Raw genomic sequence first — 17,308 nt, 5'->3', positions numbered from 1 at the left:
TGAGGATAAGGAGGATATAGATCTGAGGATGGCCCTTGACAATCCTGGGTTCAGTTGTTTATTTCTTCTCAAAATGTCAAAAACACATGCTGTGTAGTGTTCTATGGAATGGTTGTTCAAGATGTTTTTCCTTTATTTTGGATGGAATAATAAAATGGAAACAAACTAGTTTATGTATATAATGCAAGCCTACCAAAGCATTCACTATTGCTCAGTAATTTTGCAGCAAATTGAATATATTGTTTTGCTTTATTTTTAAAATTAAACTCACAACAGAGAACTTTATCTCAGATATGAGATTATGCAGATCTTGCAATTTTATAAGAACAAAAAGGAGGCAAGAAGAGCCTCAGATCAAGATAAAGCTGTTAGTTGTCAGCATGTGGGTGTGGTACGTTTGGCTGCCTTGAAAAATAAGCTATTTCCTATGGATTATGTTCCAGGGTTTTTTAATATTTCCTTTGGGACACTTTTTAAAATTGGCCTTCCTGTAATGAACTTTGCAAGGCAAAGGAAAATTCAGTTATACAGTAGATCTTTATCATCTTAACATTTTCTTTACTTGGTTTCTCCTTAACCAGTTGAATACTTCTGATTGGATTCTGTATGTGCTATCAAACTTAACCCCTTGTTGAATTTACCTTTCTTTCCAAAAAGGTGAAAACTTGTTAATAGAGCGAGTGGCACATGCTGGCATGATCAACCCAGAAGATCGATGGAAGACCCTCCAAATTAATGGTCCTGTTGCCCACTTTGAAGTACAAATAAGGGTGAAATGTGATGAAAATTACTACAGTGCTCTGTGCAACAAGTTCTGTGGCCCTCGAGATGACTTTGTTGGTCACTACACGTGTGATCAAAATGGAAACAAAGCCTGCATGGAAGGTTGGATGGGAGAAGAATGCAAACAAGGTAGTATGTTTCCTTTGTCTTGGATTAGCCCTGCTGTATGTAGAATAGGTGTAAACTGCAGCAGGTATTTCTGTGGTGTCAGTCCTGTAGCATATTAATTTTAGCACTTACATTCTTTGTCCTTTCAATACAAATCTTTAAATAAAACATCCTCTGTGGAAAGTGGAGCACAGGATACAGTGTTGATTCTGGTATATGCTGTTGAACATACCTAAATAAATTTACTATTCAGGGAAGCATCCTTTTACTAATGAACCTTATTCTCTGGTGGTGTTCCCTTAAAGCAAAATGATGCATTACATCTGCTAATGTAAGATTTTATTGAAGTGATATAATTACTTACACAGTAGATTTTAATCCTGTAAAAATGCACCCATAACACTGTTTCTGCAAATGAAACAGTTTTAAGTGTAAAGCGTGCAAAGCTGAAAGCTTTTAGATAGTTCTCAAAAGTTTGATAGATGGGAACAGAAATTCAAGTGTACTCATCTCCTTTAATGTACCACTCAATCAAACCTCTCTGCGTTTTGCCTTCAGTAATTAGTGCTAAAATTATTTGACATACTCTTCTTTCTGCTGAGGGCTTTTTGGTTTTGTTTTCTGTTCCTTTTCAGTAAAAAGCTTGGTGATGATGGGGAGGACCTTGGGCTTATTCAAGGTGATACTCATCTATCACTTAAAGTTTGGGATTTCCAGTATAATACCAGTCTTATACCCGGTTTTAAAAACGACTATATTGTATAAAAGTTTCAGTGCTGACACTCTTGCTGCAAAGTCTTTTGTCTGTAATGGTGCTGTGTTCTGTGAAATGACTGTCTGGAAGGAATAACTGTTGGAACGTGGCAGAAGGCAATCTGCTTTGCACCCACAACACCCAGGCTAAATGACAGGACTTACCTGAAGAGCTCCAGGTTGCTGCTGTACTAATGAATACCTGGCTGCTGAGACTGATGCCCAAATCTTTTTGTGTCTACAGCTGTGTGTAAACAAGGATGTAATTTGCTCCATGGGGGCTGCAGTGTACCTGGGGAATGCAAGTAAGTCTGCATGCTTGAGTCTCTTTTTTTTTTTTTTTTTTTTTTTTCTTTTCTAGGAGCACTGGTACCTCAAGTGTCTTCCATGTATATTGCTACTTTTAAAAAGTCTACTTTAAAATGGAAAAATTCTGTACAAGAACATGGATAGAAATAGATTTGAAGTAGAATGTCATGTCTAAGAACTGCATATACTCTAAACTATTTTGTGATGCTGTTCTATTTTTTCCCTGTATAGGACTAGATATTTGCTTCATGTAGATCAAAACTATGCCTTTATCAACTGAGAAAAATCTATCTTTTTAGTATTACTTTCAAAATCTTTAGGAGTTTTGATCTCCATATATTTGTTTCTCTCAAGTGAAAAGGTCTGCTTCTCTTTGGACTGTTAGATGAGGAAATGCTCATAGTCTTAGAGAACTCAATATACAGTTTGATCACCAAAATATAGTAAATTTTGCTGTTCCAAGAAAAAAAGGGCTTTGGTAATAATAGAGATACAGTAGCTACCCCGGCCTAAACTTTCTACCCCAGGTAAATTTCTTTGGTCCCTAAATATGAGAGAACAGAGTGAAATGTTCCCTTAACTTTGTGATGCAGCTTAAGTAGGCTGTGATAGCAAGGGCAGTTGATTGTCTTCCTGTAAAGGTTCAGGCATTCAATGTAGTAGGTCAAGGGGAAATGGGTGTTATTTTTACACTGGCTGTTGAAGAAATGGGACAGGTCTACTTGCAAGTTTGGGATCCTGTGTAAGTTGTTGGGTTTGTGGTCTGAGTGGTATGCACCATTGTAAGGGTGGATTCACATGGTGGTTCCTTATTGAGCTGTGTTGAACCAGCTTGATTGGAATGATGTGAAACTAAGCTGTGGCTGCCAGAACCCCTGAGAGCTGACAAATACCACTTTGTGGCAAGCTGTGACAGTTATAAGGCAATTTGGCTTCATCCTTCTGACTACTACAGCCTCCACAGAAGTGGCAGAAATGGGATGCAGATAGTCCAGCTGACCTGGGCTTAGAGTTGAGCTGGGGTTGGGGTGCCGGTTCACGAGCTGTGGTAGGTGACATGCAGACAAGTCCTATCCTGCTGCAGAGCCTCATGTTTTTAAAGCTGGGGGATGGCAGATAACAAAGGAAACCTTAAATCATTGCAGCACAGAGTGGTTTCTTACTGCCCTGAAACTTCTATCAGATACTGTGAATTTCTTGGAAGGTTTGTTCTGTCATAGATCTCTGGTCTGACTGAAAACTGTAAATTTGAAGGGCAGCACTTCAGTTTGTGTGTGGTTTCACTTCTCAAGCTATTAAATATTACTTAAAAATATTTTTTCAAGGAAGATGTCTTCCTTTTTGTGTTAGAATATTTATATATAAAGCTGTGATTTTTTCATATCATGAAAGAGATGTCTTGTGATTTCAAATATTGGGTGCTCCCACTGCTGTTGGGTTTGTGGAGTTTTTTGGGGGGGTTGTTTTTTTTTTTTTTTTTGGTGGGTTTTTTTTTGTTTGTGTTTTTTGTTTTTTTTTTTTTTTTTTTTTTAACAAGTAGAGAGTGTGGTTGAGAGCTGGGCTGGTATCACTTCTGCCTGAAGAAGAAACACTCCTTCCCTTGAGCCTTCCAAGAATGCATTTATTCCCCTTGAGAGCCTATTTTAATGACTTTTGATTCATGTCAAGATTTCTGGTGTCCTGTCAAAGTAGCATCCTAGGAGTCTGTGAATATTTGCTTTTCAAATGCAAGAAGTCTTTGACTAAATGTGTAAAAGAAACAGATTTAAGCAAATATGAAGCAGTACCTTTGGTTGGGAGGTGGGGTTTTTTTGTTGGTTGTTTTTTTTTGTTGTTGTGTTTTTTTGTTTTTTTTTTTGTGATGGAGTGGGTGGGGGAGAGGGGCTAGTGCAGTTTCCTTTTCAACTTCCATTTCTCTGTAATACTAGCTGTATCTGAGAAGGCAGAAGCTGGAGAGGAGGAGGGAAGTTTCAGGAAGGGGATATAAAACTTTTCAAGCTGAAAGGCTGGGTGCTGTTACCTTTTTCAAGGTGGCTGTCAATAGGTGATTTCACATGGTGGAGCCTTTCCTTGCAGCCTGGAGCTGATGTGAAGAAGCATTTGGGCTTGTAAATCCAGGTGTTCCCTTGCAACCTGCCCAGCTGAACTGAGCCCACAAAAATAACCCTGAGTACTGAAGGACTCTGTCCAGGTATCTCACTATTGTCATGGGTGGATTCTCTCACCTGAAAGAAAGTACTGAGGGCAAAAATAGTGGATTGTGTGCTGCTTACCTTGTTTCTTGATGCCTGTCTAATCAAGTCAGTCTTGATCTTTGATCAGCAAGCTGAAGGGGAACAATGGCTTTTCTCTGTGTGGCCACTCTTTGTAGTATTGCAGAAAGTTCTTAGCTATCTCTTTAATGGTGATTTGGTAGCTTGAGTGTGTTCACACGCAAGCTTTAAATTGTATGCTGTCATAGTTATTAGACTGCATTGGAAATGTTGCTTTTAACCAAAACAGATAATGCTTTTTGTAGAAAAATGATGCTAGCCTAAAAATAAAGGTCACATCTGTAAGCCTTGTTTATCTTCAGCAGTACAAAGGAAGCTGATATTTAAATGAAACTGCTATGTTTGGTGCTATTGAATTTTAATCTAGATTCCTTCATCCTGGTTTCTGGACAGCTGCCACTGTAATTTAACAGGTGAAAACAATGTCCTTTTTTAATTCAGAAAGAAAATGAAAATGTGAGAAAAAATATGGGTGTGAGGTAGTTGGGAACCAGCTGGTGCCAAAAGCTACTTAATTGCCAAAACTTGCAGTGCTGTTAGTAAACAGAAAAACTAAAAAATGGTTTCCATCTTCAGCTTGCACGGACATGGAGGTAACTTAGGTAGAGGCTCCAAGGATTCTACCAAGGTCTCAAGAAAAGATCTATCTTCCATTTTTTTCTACATTCTGGTGTAATTTAGAGCCATTCTTGGATTAAAAATTGCACTAAAATCAGAAGTAGCTAAATCGCCTCAGACTGTTAATAAAGGTTGTGACACTAACTCTGGATGTGCATCATCTGTTGGTCAAGTTCATGCACCCATTTGCTTTGAGAAAGTTATTGTTGAGATGTTTTTTCATTTCTTCTGATGAGTTTCCATCGGAATGGAAAATATGTAGAGATGGACAGATGTCTCAGAATGACCTGGTGTAGGAAATTATTCTGTGGTGTGGCTAGGTCTACGTGATGTGTTTTTGTCATTGTGGAGGAAAGACAGCAGAAGTAAAAATTACCTGAATAAAGATGAAAAATACATCCTTGAGGAAAGCAAAAGCAGCTTAGCTGTGTCTTGCAAGGATGGAAAAATGCCACCATCCTAAAGAGAAACAAGCCAGTCTTTATCCACAGTGCATAAAGACAATGAACTTTGGTCTGTTGTGGCAGGCTGAATGGTCGTTTTTTTATTGACTTCACCAGGCCAAAGTAGTAGGAGGGATTATCCAAGATACAACATTGCAGAGCCTTGATGATGGTACTTTTTGTATGTTTTTGCATTATTTAAAGTACTTTGTTAAATTCCATTAAGCTGTCTAGAGGAGAATGAAATTTGATCTAATGACTGGTATCTGGCTTGGGTTCAATGACCTCATGAAATTAGCAAAGTTGAATATAGAGAAACCACCAGTGAGAGCCTCTTTACTTGATTAAAACTGCTGACCTGGGTATGTTTGGTACCACTCATAAACTGTCACTAGGCTTAACAGCTCAGTCTTTCACTTCCTTGTTATCCAGAGTGGTATGACTTTGGTTGAGGTCCAGATACGCCTCGTATCTGGCTTACATTGTCATAGCCCTGCCAGGATGATGGTATTTTCAGAAGTCTTTCTATGTTTCTCATTGCCTTTGAATGTTTGTTTCTCATCTAAAGCAAAACAAAAGGAGTTGAATCCCTAATACTGCTCAGCTTGCATTCTGGAGCCATAGTAAGAGTAAGGTTTTTCCTGGGAAATGCCAGTATTACTTTCCACTACCAATACAACAAATTTCTTTAGAATATGCAGACTATCTGAAATTAATTAGAAATGGGATCATTAATGGTACCATAATGTGTATTCTGTGTAAGGTGGATAAAGCAAGTGTACTTCTTTTAAAAGAACTTTTAAAATGAACTAATGTTTGTGTGCTTTGAGCTGACTTGTTCTAGAACTACATATGACAGTTTTAGTTTTACAGTTTTGGTGATTTTTGTTTGGTTGATTTTGTTTAAACATGTATCTTAACTTTTTCCATGGGGCAAAGATTTCTCAAGCTTTCTGTCGAGTGCCATGCCTTTTGTAGTCCTTTTATTCCCCTTCAGCAGTCCTGCAATACATGCAGGGGCTGTGGGCGTCTCCCAAGTGGTTTTTGGCTCCCTTCATCTATCACTTTATGGGCCAGACCCTGCTCAACTGTTACCCAGAACTTTCTTTAGAGATTCAGAAAAGCTGGTGCTGCAAAATGAGCTACAACTAGCTGGATTATTGGTGGCATAAAAAGCGTTCTAGAGAGTCTTTGTTAAATCTTAAGACTTCTCAGAGGCTATCCAATATTAATGGTGTCTCACTTGAGGTTTTGTGATGGTTGGATGGATAACATGTTTAACATCAGCACTGGGGAAATCTGTCTAATCTTTAAAAAAAAAATTGCAGCAGCTGGATTCTTGTAAACTCATTCTTAGGTATAAGGTGATCTGGTGAGGCTTTTAAAAATAGGTTGTTATTGAATGACTGTAGAGGACTAGCAAAAGGTCATAGAGAACTTAAAAAAATAAAAAAGGCAAATAAAATTCCTGCTTCTAAAAGCTGGGAGAAAGTAAGAGATGGGAATCTTCCAGAGGTGTTCTAAAATAGAATTATAAGAAATCTCATAGGCTGCTCTAAGCAGTAAGCTAGAAAAAACCTTGTTTGGACAGTGTGCTTAGCTACTTTGGCATCTGACCAGTTTAATTCCAGCAACACTGGGCTGCCCATGGTCCCTAGAAAGTGTGAGGCTGCTGTTTGGCCCCACAGGAATGCACTTGGGTCTGGGACATCTCCTGTCTCCTCTTTGGTGTAAGATATTCTTGTTGTGTCTTTCATCATGTTTAGTTTTCTTGCCTGTTGTTATAACCAGTGTGCCTTTATTAATTTTTTTTTATGCCCTAGTAGTGAGCCCTTAGGGAATGTTGGCAAGCATTTCACAAGCAGAAACCTTAAGTCAGACAAAGGATCTCATGTTTTGCTTCTTTATTGGTCAAGGAACTGAGGCATGCTCTGCATGAGTGGGTTGGAGGGTATAGAACATATCCTAAAGGTGGATCTGCATCCAGGATGTGTGAGCAGGTGTGCAGGAAGTAAAAACATGTAGTGCTTGAACTTGTGTTTCCAGCAGTGTGGGGAATGCAGCTGAACTAGAACAGCAGATCAAAGCAGTGCAAAGAATTCAATATCATACTCCAAGCACTTCAGGACTTTAAATTTTAGGCTCTCTAGACTGTTCTTGTGGCCTGAATGCCTGTTTGCAGCTGGAACACATTGGGTGTGCTCCTGGCATATGCTGTGTGATGTTACCTTAGTTTAACCTAAGAGAAATCCAATTCCTTTGTTCCAAAACAGCTCTGTGATGTGAACTAGCACACACCATCAACAGGAGCGATCAGGCAGTTCACATAAGAAGCATGTTCCTGGTGTGAACTAATGCAAATACAGGCACACCCTTAGAGCCACTTATGTAAGTTAACTGAGCAATGTTCAGGCTGAAAACTTTTGAACCATCCCCTCTTTTAACTTGTTCTCAAAATCTACATGGTATCGGAATGAGACTGTTAGCTTTCAATAACTTCCTTTATTAGAGGAGAAAAAAATTTGTAGGGAAAAGCTTGTATCTTTTGGTGTGATATGAGTGCTGGGGGTGAGAGGAAAAGATAACAAGCTTTCAGGTAATTGAATTATTTGAGCTCATTAATGAGTATGTTTTCCTTTGCTATTCACAAAATTATCTTGCCTATTTCAAAGGTAGGAAAGTGGGCAAAGTGTTTCTGTGACAAGTATTAGTGAATGAGTACTGTACTGCTTATTAATATTGTATCCAGATGCTCAGAATTGTAGGATCTAACAGCTGGACAATATTGGTGCCTGCTGTGCAGCAAGCAATCTCCTAAAAGTTTAAACAGACTTTCTTACGGTTATTTTAAGTAAATAACTAATATAAAGCTATTGTTCTAGCCAATGCAACACCATCCTGTTCACGTCACTAGAAAATTTAGTGGTTTTCTATTTAAGAGGGTTATTTCTCCCCCACCCGTGAATGATGCATTTTGCTTCTGCTCTTAATGTCACTGTTTTGCTTTGTTTTCCTGTATTAAGTGTTTTGGCCCCAGCTTCCACTTGAAACATGATTGGGAGAGGCTCCGTCCTAAAAGTCTGCTTATAAAAAGGTGTATGAATATTTCACAGTGATGTTCTCTTCACTCTTTGTATGATGTGCAATATATTAGTAACCTGGTATAACCTGTGATATTTAAAGGTTTATACCACATTGCCTACATCATCCCTAATATTTCTTTTTAAATTTATTTTTAGGCCCCATATTCTTGCATTGACTTGAGGAATAGACTTCAGTTTGGTGGTTTAGGTGTATGTATGCATGAAGTGCTGACAAAGCTCTGTAAATAGGTGTAGAACAGAATTTATTTAGGTATCCTCTCAGTCTCATGAATTACAGCACTTTCTTTAAGGTTAACCAGCATAAATTAATGATTGGATGAGATGTGCAGTACAAAGTTTCTCAGCTGAACTTCCTGCACAGAAGGATCAGGACTCTCAAATAACCAGAAGTGATTGAACCAGGAGAATAAACCATGTGTGAAGATAATACAAAAGAGCTGTAAACTCAGCTGTCCATCAAGGGCACCCTGACTTTCTGCTGTGGTGGCAGAGGCATCCACCTTTTGGATAAGGAGGAGTTAATCATACAAGGGGCCATGGTTCACAGACCATAATGATCTGAGTACATCTCTTCACCTTTCCACATCACTTTTATAATTGCCACAGTAGGATTTGACATAAAATTATGAAGTCTGGACAGCATTTCCAGGGTCATCTAGTCCCCTCCTTGCCCAAGGAGGTCTACTTAGACTCATCTAGGTAGTTCCATTTGATTTGGAAATGTTCAGTTTCAACCTAGTTAATACTAAATAATTATAACAAACTTCCTCAGAGGAAAGCAAAGACCACTCTCAGCTTTTTCCTTTATTATATCTCTTTCAGAAGAACATAAGGAAAGCATATTTCTGTAGAAAAATCTTTTATTAGAATTGATAAGTTCAGCTTTTGGATGACCCCAGGAAAAATAGAACCCCCAAAAGTTCTGTTTCATGCTTTTCTCCCCCCCCCCCCACCACTTTCCCCTTCCTCTGAGTATACGTCATGTACCTTTGAACTGTGCATAGTGATGAGTGCTTTTGTAGGATTCCCTGATGTTAGATTTACTACTTTAAATGCACTGAGAGTTACTACAGAAAGTCCTTTATCCTGAAATTTAGCTGTTTGAAGCCCCACTGAGCTGAATTATTGTGCCTTTTTCTACTTGTCAATGACAGCAGTGGGTTTTTTTCTGCACAGTTGCAGTTTTCCTGATCTGCCTATTGAAGGGTTGTCTAGAATTCTTGCTAGTGTTAACTCCTGTCACCCTCACCTCTAGCCTTTTGTTTGAATTCTCATTTTTTTATTGCCATCAGACTCTCATCTAAGGAAAATGGAAGCTGTGAAGTGTGCCTGTAGAATTACCAGAACTATTCTCCAAGTTGTTGGTTTCAAGATAAGCAACAATTGTTATTCTTGCCCTATTACCCTCTGTGTTAATTGTGACCCAAAGGGATGCTTTAGTCTGGGAGCAGATGCCTGTGCTTCAGCCTTCCATCAGGAAGTTGCTAAACTGTAACAATCTATTTATGGTAGCTTCTTTGTACTGCTAATAACCCAGCAAGGGCTATGATTAAGCCAGGTCTGATTTTGTTTTGTATGTACTGGATTGTGAAGACAGGTTTGAGCTGATGAAGTCAGCAGAGGGGAAGGAGAAAGGAAGTAGAATCTTGATTCCAATAAGAATTTTCTTTGTCTGTTGAACAATGAGAATCGTTATAGATTCTCTATATTTGGCTTTCTTATTTTCTCAGATGTGAAAAACTTAGAATTGTAGTTTAATTGATTCTTGACTGGGATGGGAAGGCATGGAAGAAGTAACTTTAGCCCACTATTAGCTACAATAGCAGTTTCCTTTTGGCTTTTACACTAATGGTTGGTACTTGAAAAGGAGTTCTGGTTTGAGTCTCTCGGTTATTTTTTTTTTTTCCTAAATGATGTTGAATTTGTGTTTCTACCATTTGGGCTTCTCAGAGTGAATCATGTTTTTGTCATAAATGGCATACCCATAAATGACATACAACATGCCCATTTCTGGGTTAGTTTTCCTTTATTGATCCCATGGGCTAAGATCCATGGAAGCATTATCTTTTTAGAAGGAAGTGGAATTAATGCTGCTCTAGCACCTGTTAATGTAGGATGCAACCAGACTTCCTGTTCAAGAGGAAATCCTAATTTACTCTTCCTTGTAAACTGAAGGCTGATAAGCTTACCACATAGTAACCTTTTGACTTGTAAACATTGTGTTCCTTTGGACTGTTTTGAGCCTCTAGAAATTATTTCCCTCAGGCTTGGTGGTAACTTCAACACTAAACTTTGACTGTGTTGGATATCATGAAAAAGCAGCAACCTTTTTTTCTGCTGAAGTAATTTTAATGTCATCAAGCATACCTACAAACTCAAGTAGGTGCTTAAGATGCCTTCAGGATCTAGAAGGTGGCTGTATTTTATTTTGCACTCTCAAGCACTGCTGCAGTGGTAAACAAAGAAACTTGTTGTCCATTGGCTATGGAGATTAAATTGAGTTACTGTGATTATTTGCTTTGTGATACAGACTTTGAGCTCTTGAAAATGCTTGTTGTATGTAGGTGGGGAGTTGGCTCTGGCTGGGATAGTCACGGTGAATCACTGGCAGTAGTGCCAGATTTGGCATGGATGAAGATTTGGGTTGGGGCCAGGAAAGTGAGTTGCAATGCTTTTTTTTTAATTGTTTATTACCATCCTCTGAAAAGATTTTTTCTGTGCTTGAGGAGGAAGGAAGAGATCAAATTTAGCAGGAGCAGTATTTGTTTCCTCTTGCTGCTGCTGCAGCCAAAGAAAGAGGCTTCTAAAATACGGGTGTTCTCCAGGCTTCTGCCAGCCCTGCTCAGAGGAGCAGTCGAGGGCTGGATCCTCAGCTGAGGCTCTCCTTGGAGATCTGTAGCTGGGAGCTTTTCAGGGCGGGAGCAGCTACTGGGACAGGAGCTCAAAGTAGTTGTAGAGCATTGTATTAAAAGAATGGTCTTGCAGACATCTGCATCTAGATTCCTTACTGCCAATGTAAATAGTAAGGATTTAAATACTGTGCTGCCAGCACAGCTTGTTCTGTTCCTCTGGGGATTGATCCAGCTTACTGAAATAGTGGAAGGGGATTGATTCACAAGGAACCAAGACTCCTCGTTTATACTTCTCTTCCGTGTCTTCTTTCACTGCCCCTCCGAAGACTTAATTTATTTTCTGTTCTTGTATACTATTCAAATCATGATGATAATAGAATGGTAGTGTCAAATATAAAAAATGTAGTTACATTTTAATGATTTTTTTTTTCCCTCTAGGCCATAGGGCTGCACTGTTGTGCATGTGCCCAACTCTCATTCAGTGTGATTTTATGCATCTTCTTGTTGCTTGTACGTGTCTTGAATTCTGTATAAGAAATACCCTCTTAACAGACAGAAAGTTTCATTTGTTGGCCCAAAAGGGCAAGCTTACTATTTCTTGGTATTTAAAATATAAATATATGTTTAAAAAAAAATGGCCTGTGCCCTTCCCCCCTTATAAGTTTAGATTTTAATACTGTCCTATAGCATAAACAGTTGATTCTTTTAGAGGAGTTCTGTTACAGATTAACATAAAGATACTGGTCTCAGAAGAAATCTTGGGGGAAAAATTCTACTCTAAACTAAATGAATTATTAATGACTTTTGTTTCAGTTCTCACTCCTCCTTTGTCCAAAGAGTACTTTTTCCATAGTGTCAGTAGAGAATGCTGAGGATACAATGGAATAAATCTGTGAAAAAAGGCTTTCTTGAGAAACCAGGCCTTAAGAAAATTAAGACTGCTGCCTTTCTGGCTGCCCTGTCTTTTAAGGCTGTAGCACTCTAGAGCAGATTGGCTATTATTTTGAAATCCCTCTTCACAGAAAAACGTTGTGGTGCTCAATTCAGTAAGCCAGCGGTCTCCTCCTGAAAATCAGTTTCAGCTTTCTTCTATCTATCACAAGTTTTGACCTAGTGTGAGGTGAAGATGGGACTTCATGTGAAAGAACAACTAATTCATGTCCAGCTCTCATAACATGTAGTGCTTGGTGGTGTTTGTTGCCATGGTGTGTAACACATCTGAGCAGGATGAGTTCCTGTAAGGATCTTCAACAAGACTAGTTGTCCCCCTTCTAAACAGGATAAAGTTTTGTTATCTGTTGCACACTGAACAGTTGACCTTGTTCTTGAGAATGGTAAGTGTAGTGTTGTAAATACATGTAATGCTGATAATGAAGCATCATGTTGCTAACTTTTAACATGTGAACTTACATCTTAGGTGTCATTATGGTTGGCAAGGACAGTTCTGTGATGAGTGTGTCCGCTACCCAGGCTGTGCTCATGGCAGCTGTAATGAACCATGGCAGTGTAATTGTGAAACCAACTGGGGTGGCCTGCTCTGTAACAAAGGTACTTAACATTAATGTACAGGAAAAATAAGTTAAGTTGCATGATTAACTGATAACTCATTAACCCTCTTTATTTTTTTCCTGCTAGTGTGCAACTACCTGAGTGTTTCTGTGCCTTAATTCTTGTGTGGCAGATGGTGTCTAGGCATCAGAAGTATAGGAAGTTCAAGGCAAAAGGCTGGGAATTGTCCTGACTCTTCTAACTCCTGCAGTTGTCTCTTGTTCATTCTTCCCTGTTCTGTGGATAGTTGCTCAATCACAGGCTAGCCACTGGAATATGGGGAATGATGTGGGTGAAGGATGTTTGAGCCAGAGAGGCATCTGTGTGTCTGACTAGGGATTGAGGTGGTGGGATCTGCGTTCCCTGCTGACTGAGCCTTTTCTGTGTGCAGATCTGAACTACTGTGGGAGTCACCACCCGTGCCTGAACGGCGGAACTTGCATGAACACGGAGCCGGACGAGTATCGCTGTGCCTGCCCCGACGGCTACTCGGGAAAGAACTGCGAAATCGGTACTTGGGCACAGTGCCTCTCTCCTTGGAGATCTGCAGCTGGCTTAGCGCTTCTACATTTCAGTGGGGACGTGCTCCATCTCTCCTTTCTAGTGCCTGAGTCTGGCTGTTCAAAATATCAACAAAGACAGCAGGAGTGCTGCGCCAGTTTCCCTATAGATAAGACTGAGACTATTTCTCCCCTTTGATGTCTCTTTAATCCAAATATACAGTTGGGCTGTAGTTTCATTAAATAGGTTACACATGTGGCTTTCCCTGTTAGCTTACTCCCTGCTGCCAGTTTTCTTGTCTTCTGGCTTGCTGACAAGTATGCATCTTTTCTAAGCTGGGGGCTGAGAAAGGTGGAAGTGATGGACACTTCAGTCTCTGCTCTGATGTGAGGCCTTAGCCCAATTTTTAGTTGGTTGAATGTGTTGACTATCCTTCTTAATCAACTGAAATTTAGTCTTTTAATGTGGGATTACTAATATATTTGAATTAATAACAAAATGCTAATTATTATGGAAATGTGCTCAAACCCTCTTACAGAGTCACCTTGAGCAGTCTGAACAAAAAGTGTCTTCCTTGTACCCATTGGCAAAATGGAGGAGAGCATTTAAACCACATTTGTGATAAAGTAGTATGGCTTTGACTTGAGTCTAACAGATCTGTGTCTTGAAAAACTGCTTCCTATCTCAACCACAGTGCAAGGATAGCGTGTTGCTTTTTCTGTCTTACTATGTGTTACACAAAGGCCAAAATGTTCATGTTCTGGGGCAGTTTTGGTCCCTGTAGACTTTTCTTGACTATTCTCACTTTGGAGGTAAATGGGCAGTGTGTAGTTTCTAGTTCTTTCATATTTTGCTTCATATAATGGCTAGTTGGGCATTCTGTTTCTTTGTCATGATGCATTGTTAAATCCTTTTTTGAAATGTGATGTTCACAGATTATCACTATGAATTTTTCTGTTACTTGATAGTTAAAATTTTAGGTGGAAAGAACCCTTTTTTTTCCCACTTCACTGCTTGGCCTTAAGTTTGCTAAACCATTATCAGCAGAAGGTTTTCAGAATTAATCAGGGTGTAGCTCTTTGAAGTTCACAAAGCTCTATGTGGTATTAAAGATGCCATCAAAATTTGAATTTTGCTTCACCTGGTAGAATGTGATGCAAAGTTTAGGCTAAAATTGATGGAAACTTGCTGCAACTTGCCCTGAAAGCTGTGAGGGTGTGGAATTGTCTTTTCAGGTGAAGAGGCAGTGAAAAAGAGAGCCATATACTCGCTGAGATCTACAGTGATTTTTAGTAGTAGGTTGGTGTGTGAGCTGCTTTAGGTACTGGTACAAAAAAAGCTTCCTTGCCTTCTGAGAGAGGAAGTTACAAAAGTTACCAAAAATAAGTTACAAAAGCTTGTCCCTCCTGAACCTGAGGGTTGTTTTGTGCAGCCTCTGCCACTGTTACAGCCCTACAAGGAGCATCGCTGCTGCAAGCACCTCTGTTCCCTGCTGTTTCCAAGGAACAGTGCTCGAATGAAGCTAAACAGACCTTAAACTACTACAGACCTCTGTATGCAGCATATCTGTTTTGTCTCACTGAATTATAAGAAGTGGTGGAGTGCTCTGGAGGTGGAAGTGCATGCCTGGAAGCACAGTGTTAATGGGGAGCTTTGCTGGGATATTGAAACAGAGTGAGCTGGATGTACTTAGGCTTTCTAGTCATTAGGTGGGAAGGATGATATATCTTCAGTGAAATCCTGCTTAATTTTCCTTCTGGGAGTCTTAACTCTCTGCAGGTGTGAGAGGAAGGCTCCAAACTTCTGTACTGGTATCTCTCTGCTGCTATTTCTCTTGGTTACTTTTAGCCAATGCAGGTTTAAATTGTGAATTCTCCTTAATTGGTACTGGAAGAGTGTTTAGCAAGAATTTCTTTCCTTCTTTCTCCCCAGCTGAGCATGCTTGTGTATCTAATCCCTGTGCTAATGGTGGAATTTGTCATGAAATTTCATCAGGCTTCAAGTGTCACTGCCCATCGGGGTGGAGTGGACCAACATGTGCTATTGGTGGGTATGGTTTTGCTGCTGACTGACCTGCTGGGTTGGAAGGGTTTATGCAGTTTACTTGGTGGTATCACACTCTGGGTTTGGAATTTGGTGATAGTCTTTTACTTCCCTTGTCTTTTAACAGCTGAGCATTGGCAGAGTGAAAAGTGGAGGGTTCTGTGCAGCCCAGAGTATTGACTTGATGCAGTTGAGATCTGTTATCAAAAGTTGGACCATACCCAAAGAAATGCCCTGTTGCCAAAGCTTGTTTGACAATTCCTGACTCCTTAGCCACTCCAAAGCAAAATACAGAATGGTTTCATTTCAAGAAATACAGATGTGAAGGTCAAAGATTCTCCCCTTCTGTAATAGTAGAAAAGTAGATTTGCACACTTAAATGCTTAAGTATCTGGTTCAGAGGGCAGAGAAGTGGTTGAAATGTATTGTGGGACTGTCACTGGTTTGCATGTTGCCTGTGATTTGGAACACAGGTGCCTTACCTGTTTTCAAACAGCAAGTGTCCTCACTGCCCCCCCCCCCCCCCCAAAAAAAAAAAGAAAAACCCCCTGAAAATTACCAACCACAGAACCAAAACTGGCTAAATTTGTGTCATAATCTAGGGACATGACTTTCAATGAACATGCAAATCCATAGGTAGGTGTTCTGATTCTTCTTTGCTGTTTGCTGATCTTCTCTGTCTCGAAGATGTGAGAAAAGCCCAAGGAAAAAATAGATTAGAAATGTTAGTGTGTGCTGAAGCTTGTTTGTTTTTTGTTTGTGCATTCTCCCCCTTCATCTCAATCTTGAACTTTGAAGCAGAACCTGTCAAGCCAAGCTTTAGGCCCTGTAATGGAAGTCCCCCCTTGCCTTTGCAGATATTGACGAGTGTGCATCAAACCCCTGTGCTCAAGGAGGGACCTGCATTGATGGTGTCAATGCATTTGAGTGCATTTGTCCACAGCAGTGGATTGGAGCAACTTGCCAGCTTGGTAAGTAATTCTAAAGCTTTGGAGACCACTGGAGATTATTCCTAAACAGTGAATACCTCGGTGTGTTCTGGCATGGTGTATACTGAAGAAAATGTGGAATATGTGTGTTGTTGTTGGTATCTTAGCTCCTCTTTAGTAGCTCTCAAAGCCAGAAGTTTCAAGTGGATTTGTAACTATTTAAGCCCCAACCTAAGCTTACTTACAATAGTTCTTTTAGAATGCCCCATAACTTCTCTGTTGCAAATGCAGTGTTGGTGGTGGAAACTCCTTCTCCATGGTGGCAGAACAGTGACTAAACTTGTGGAGGCCAGGGAGGGATTTGCCCTGACTAACAAATTGCCTTTTTGAGTTTTGGCCAAGGGAAGAGTAAGATGACATGCATGTGCTACTATAGGCAAGTTTGCATTAAAATCCCATAGTATGTAAATGGTTTTAGTGCCCTACCAATGTTTAATATGAGCTTCTGATGCTTGGATTGCATGGACACTTGGCTTGGTGCTGTGGTAATCTGTTTCCGGGTTTGTTCTTTATTCTATTCTTTATTTTCTCTTCTTTCACAGATGCTAATGAGTGTGAGGGGAAACCCTGTGTTAATGCTTACTCTTGCAAAAATCTCATTGGTGGATATTACTGTGACTGCATTCCAGGATGGACAGGAGTAAATTGTCATATCAGTTAGTATTTCTTTAGTATGTTTGTTGGCAAGTAGGATGCTTTGTTCTTAAAGAAGAAATTGTGGTAGTATACATACCTTTACAACAAAAATATACCTGTTGTTCAGGATTTTTCTAGTTTCTGGCAATGTAAATTGAAACTATTTTTGAAAATTTTTTTGAAAGGTAATTGGTATTAAAGTGAGCTTAGATACTTAAATAACTAAAAAATCTCTTGACTCTACCATGATTCTGAATTATATGTACTGATTCAATTTGAAATTTTAAGTTAAAATGTTAGATATGAAATTAATTGATATTGAGATCTCATTTTTAGTACACTGTAGTA

The 17,308-nt window shown here is 39.4% G+C and overlaps 1 protein-coding gene across 1 annotated transcript in view; it reads left to right on the top strand.

The window, feature by feature from the left end:
• The window catches only part of JAG2 (jagged canonical Notch ligand 2), a 67,245-nt gene that overhangs the window by 32,058 nt on the left and 17,879 nt on the right, over positions 1-17,308 (top strand). The window contains exons 4-10 of the mRNA XM_062494800.1: positions 658-912; positions 1,889-1,949; positions 12,661-12,791; positions 13,183-13,302; positions 15,225-15,338; positions 16,193-16,306; positions 16,867-16,980. Of these exons, the coding sequence (XP_062350784.1) occupies positions 658-912; positions 1,889-1,949; positions 12,661-12,791; positions 13,183-13,302; positions 15,225-15,338; positions 16,193-16,306; positions 16,867-16,980 (909 nt within the window). The remainder of the gene's footprint in view (positions 1-657; positions 913-1,888; positions 1,950-12,660; positions 12,792-13,182; positions 13,303-15,224; positions 15,339-16,192; positions 16,307-16,866; positions 16,981-17,308) is intronic.

This window comes from Cinclus cinclus, chromosome 6, assembly GCF_963662255.1.
Source record: "Cinclus cinclus chromosome 6, bCinCin1.1, whole genome shotgun sequence".
Taxonomy (NCBI): domain Eukaryota; kingdom Metazoa; phylum Chordata; class Aves; order Passeriformes; family Cinclidae; genus Cinclus; species Cinclus cinclus.
The sequence above is the reverse complement of the archived record's forward strand: the minus strand, read 5'-3'. Positions and strand labels throughout refer to the sequence as shown.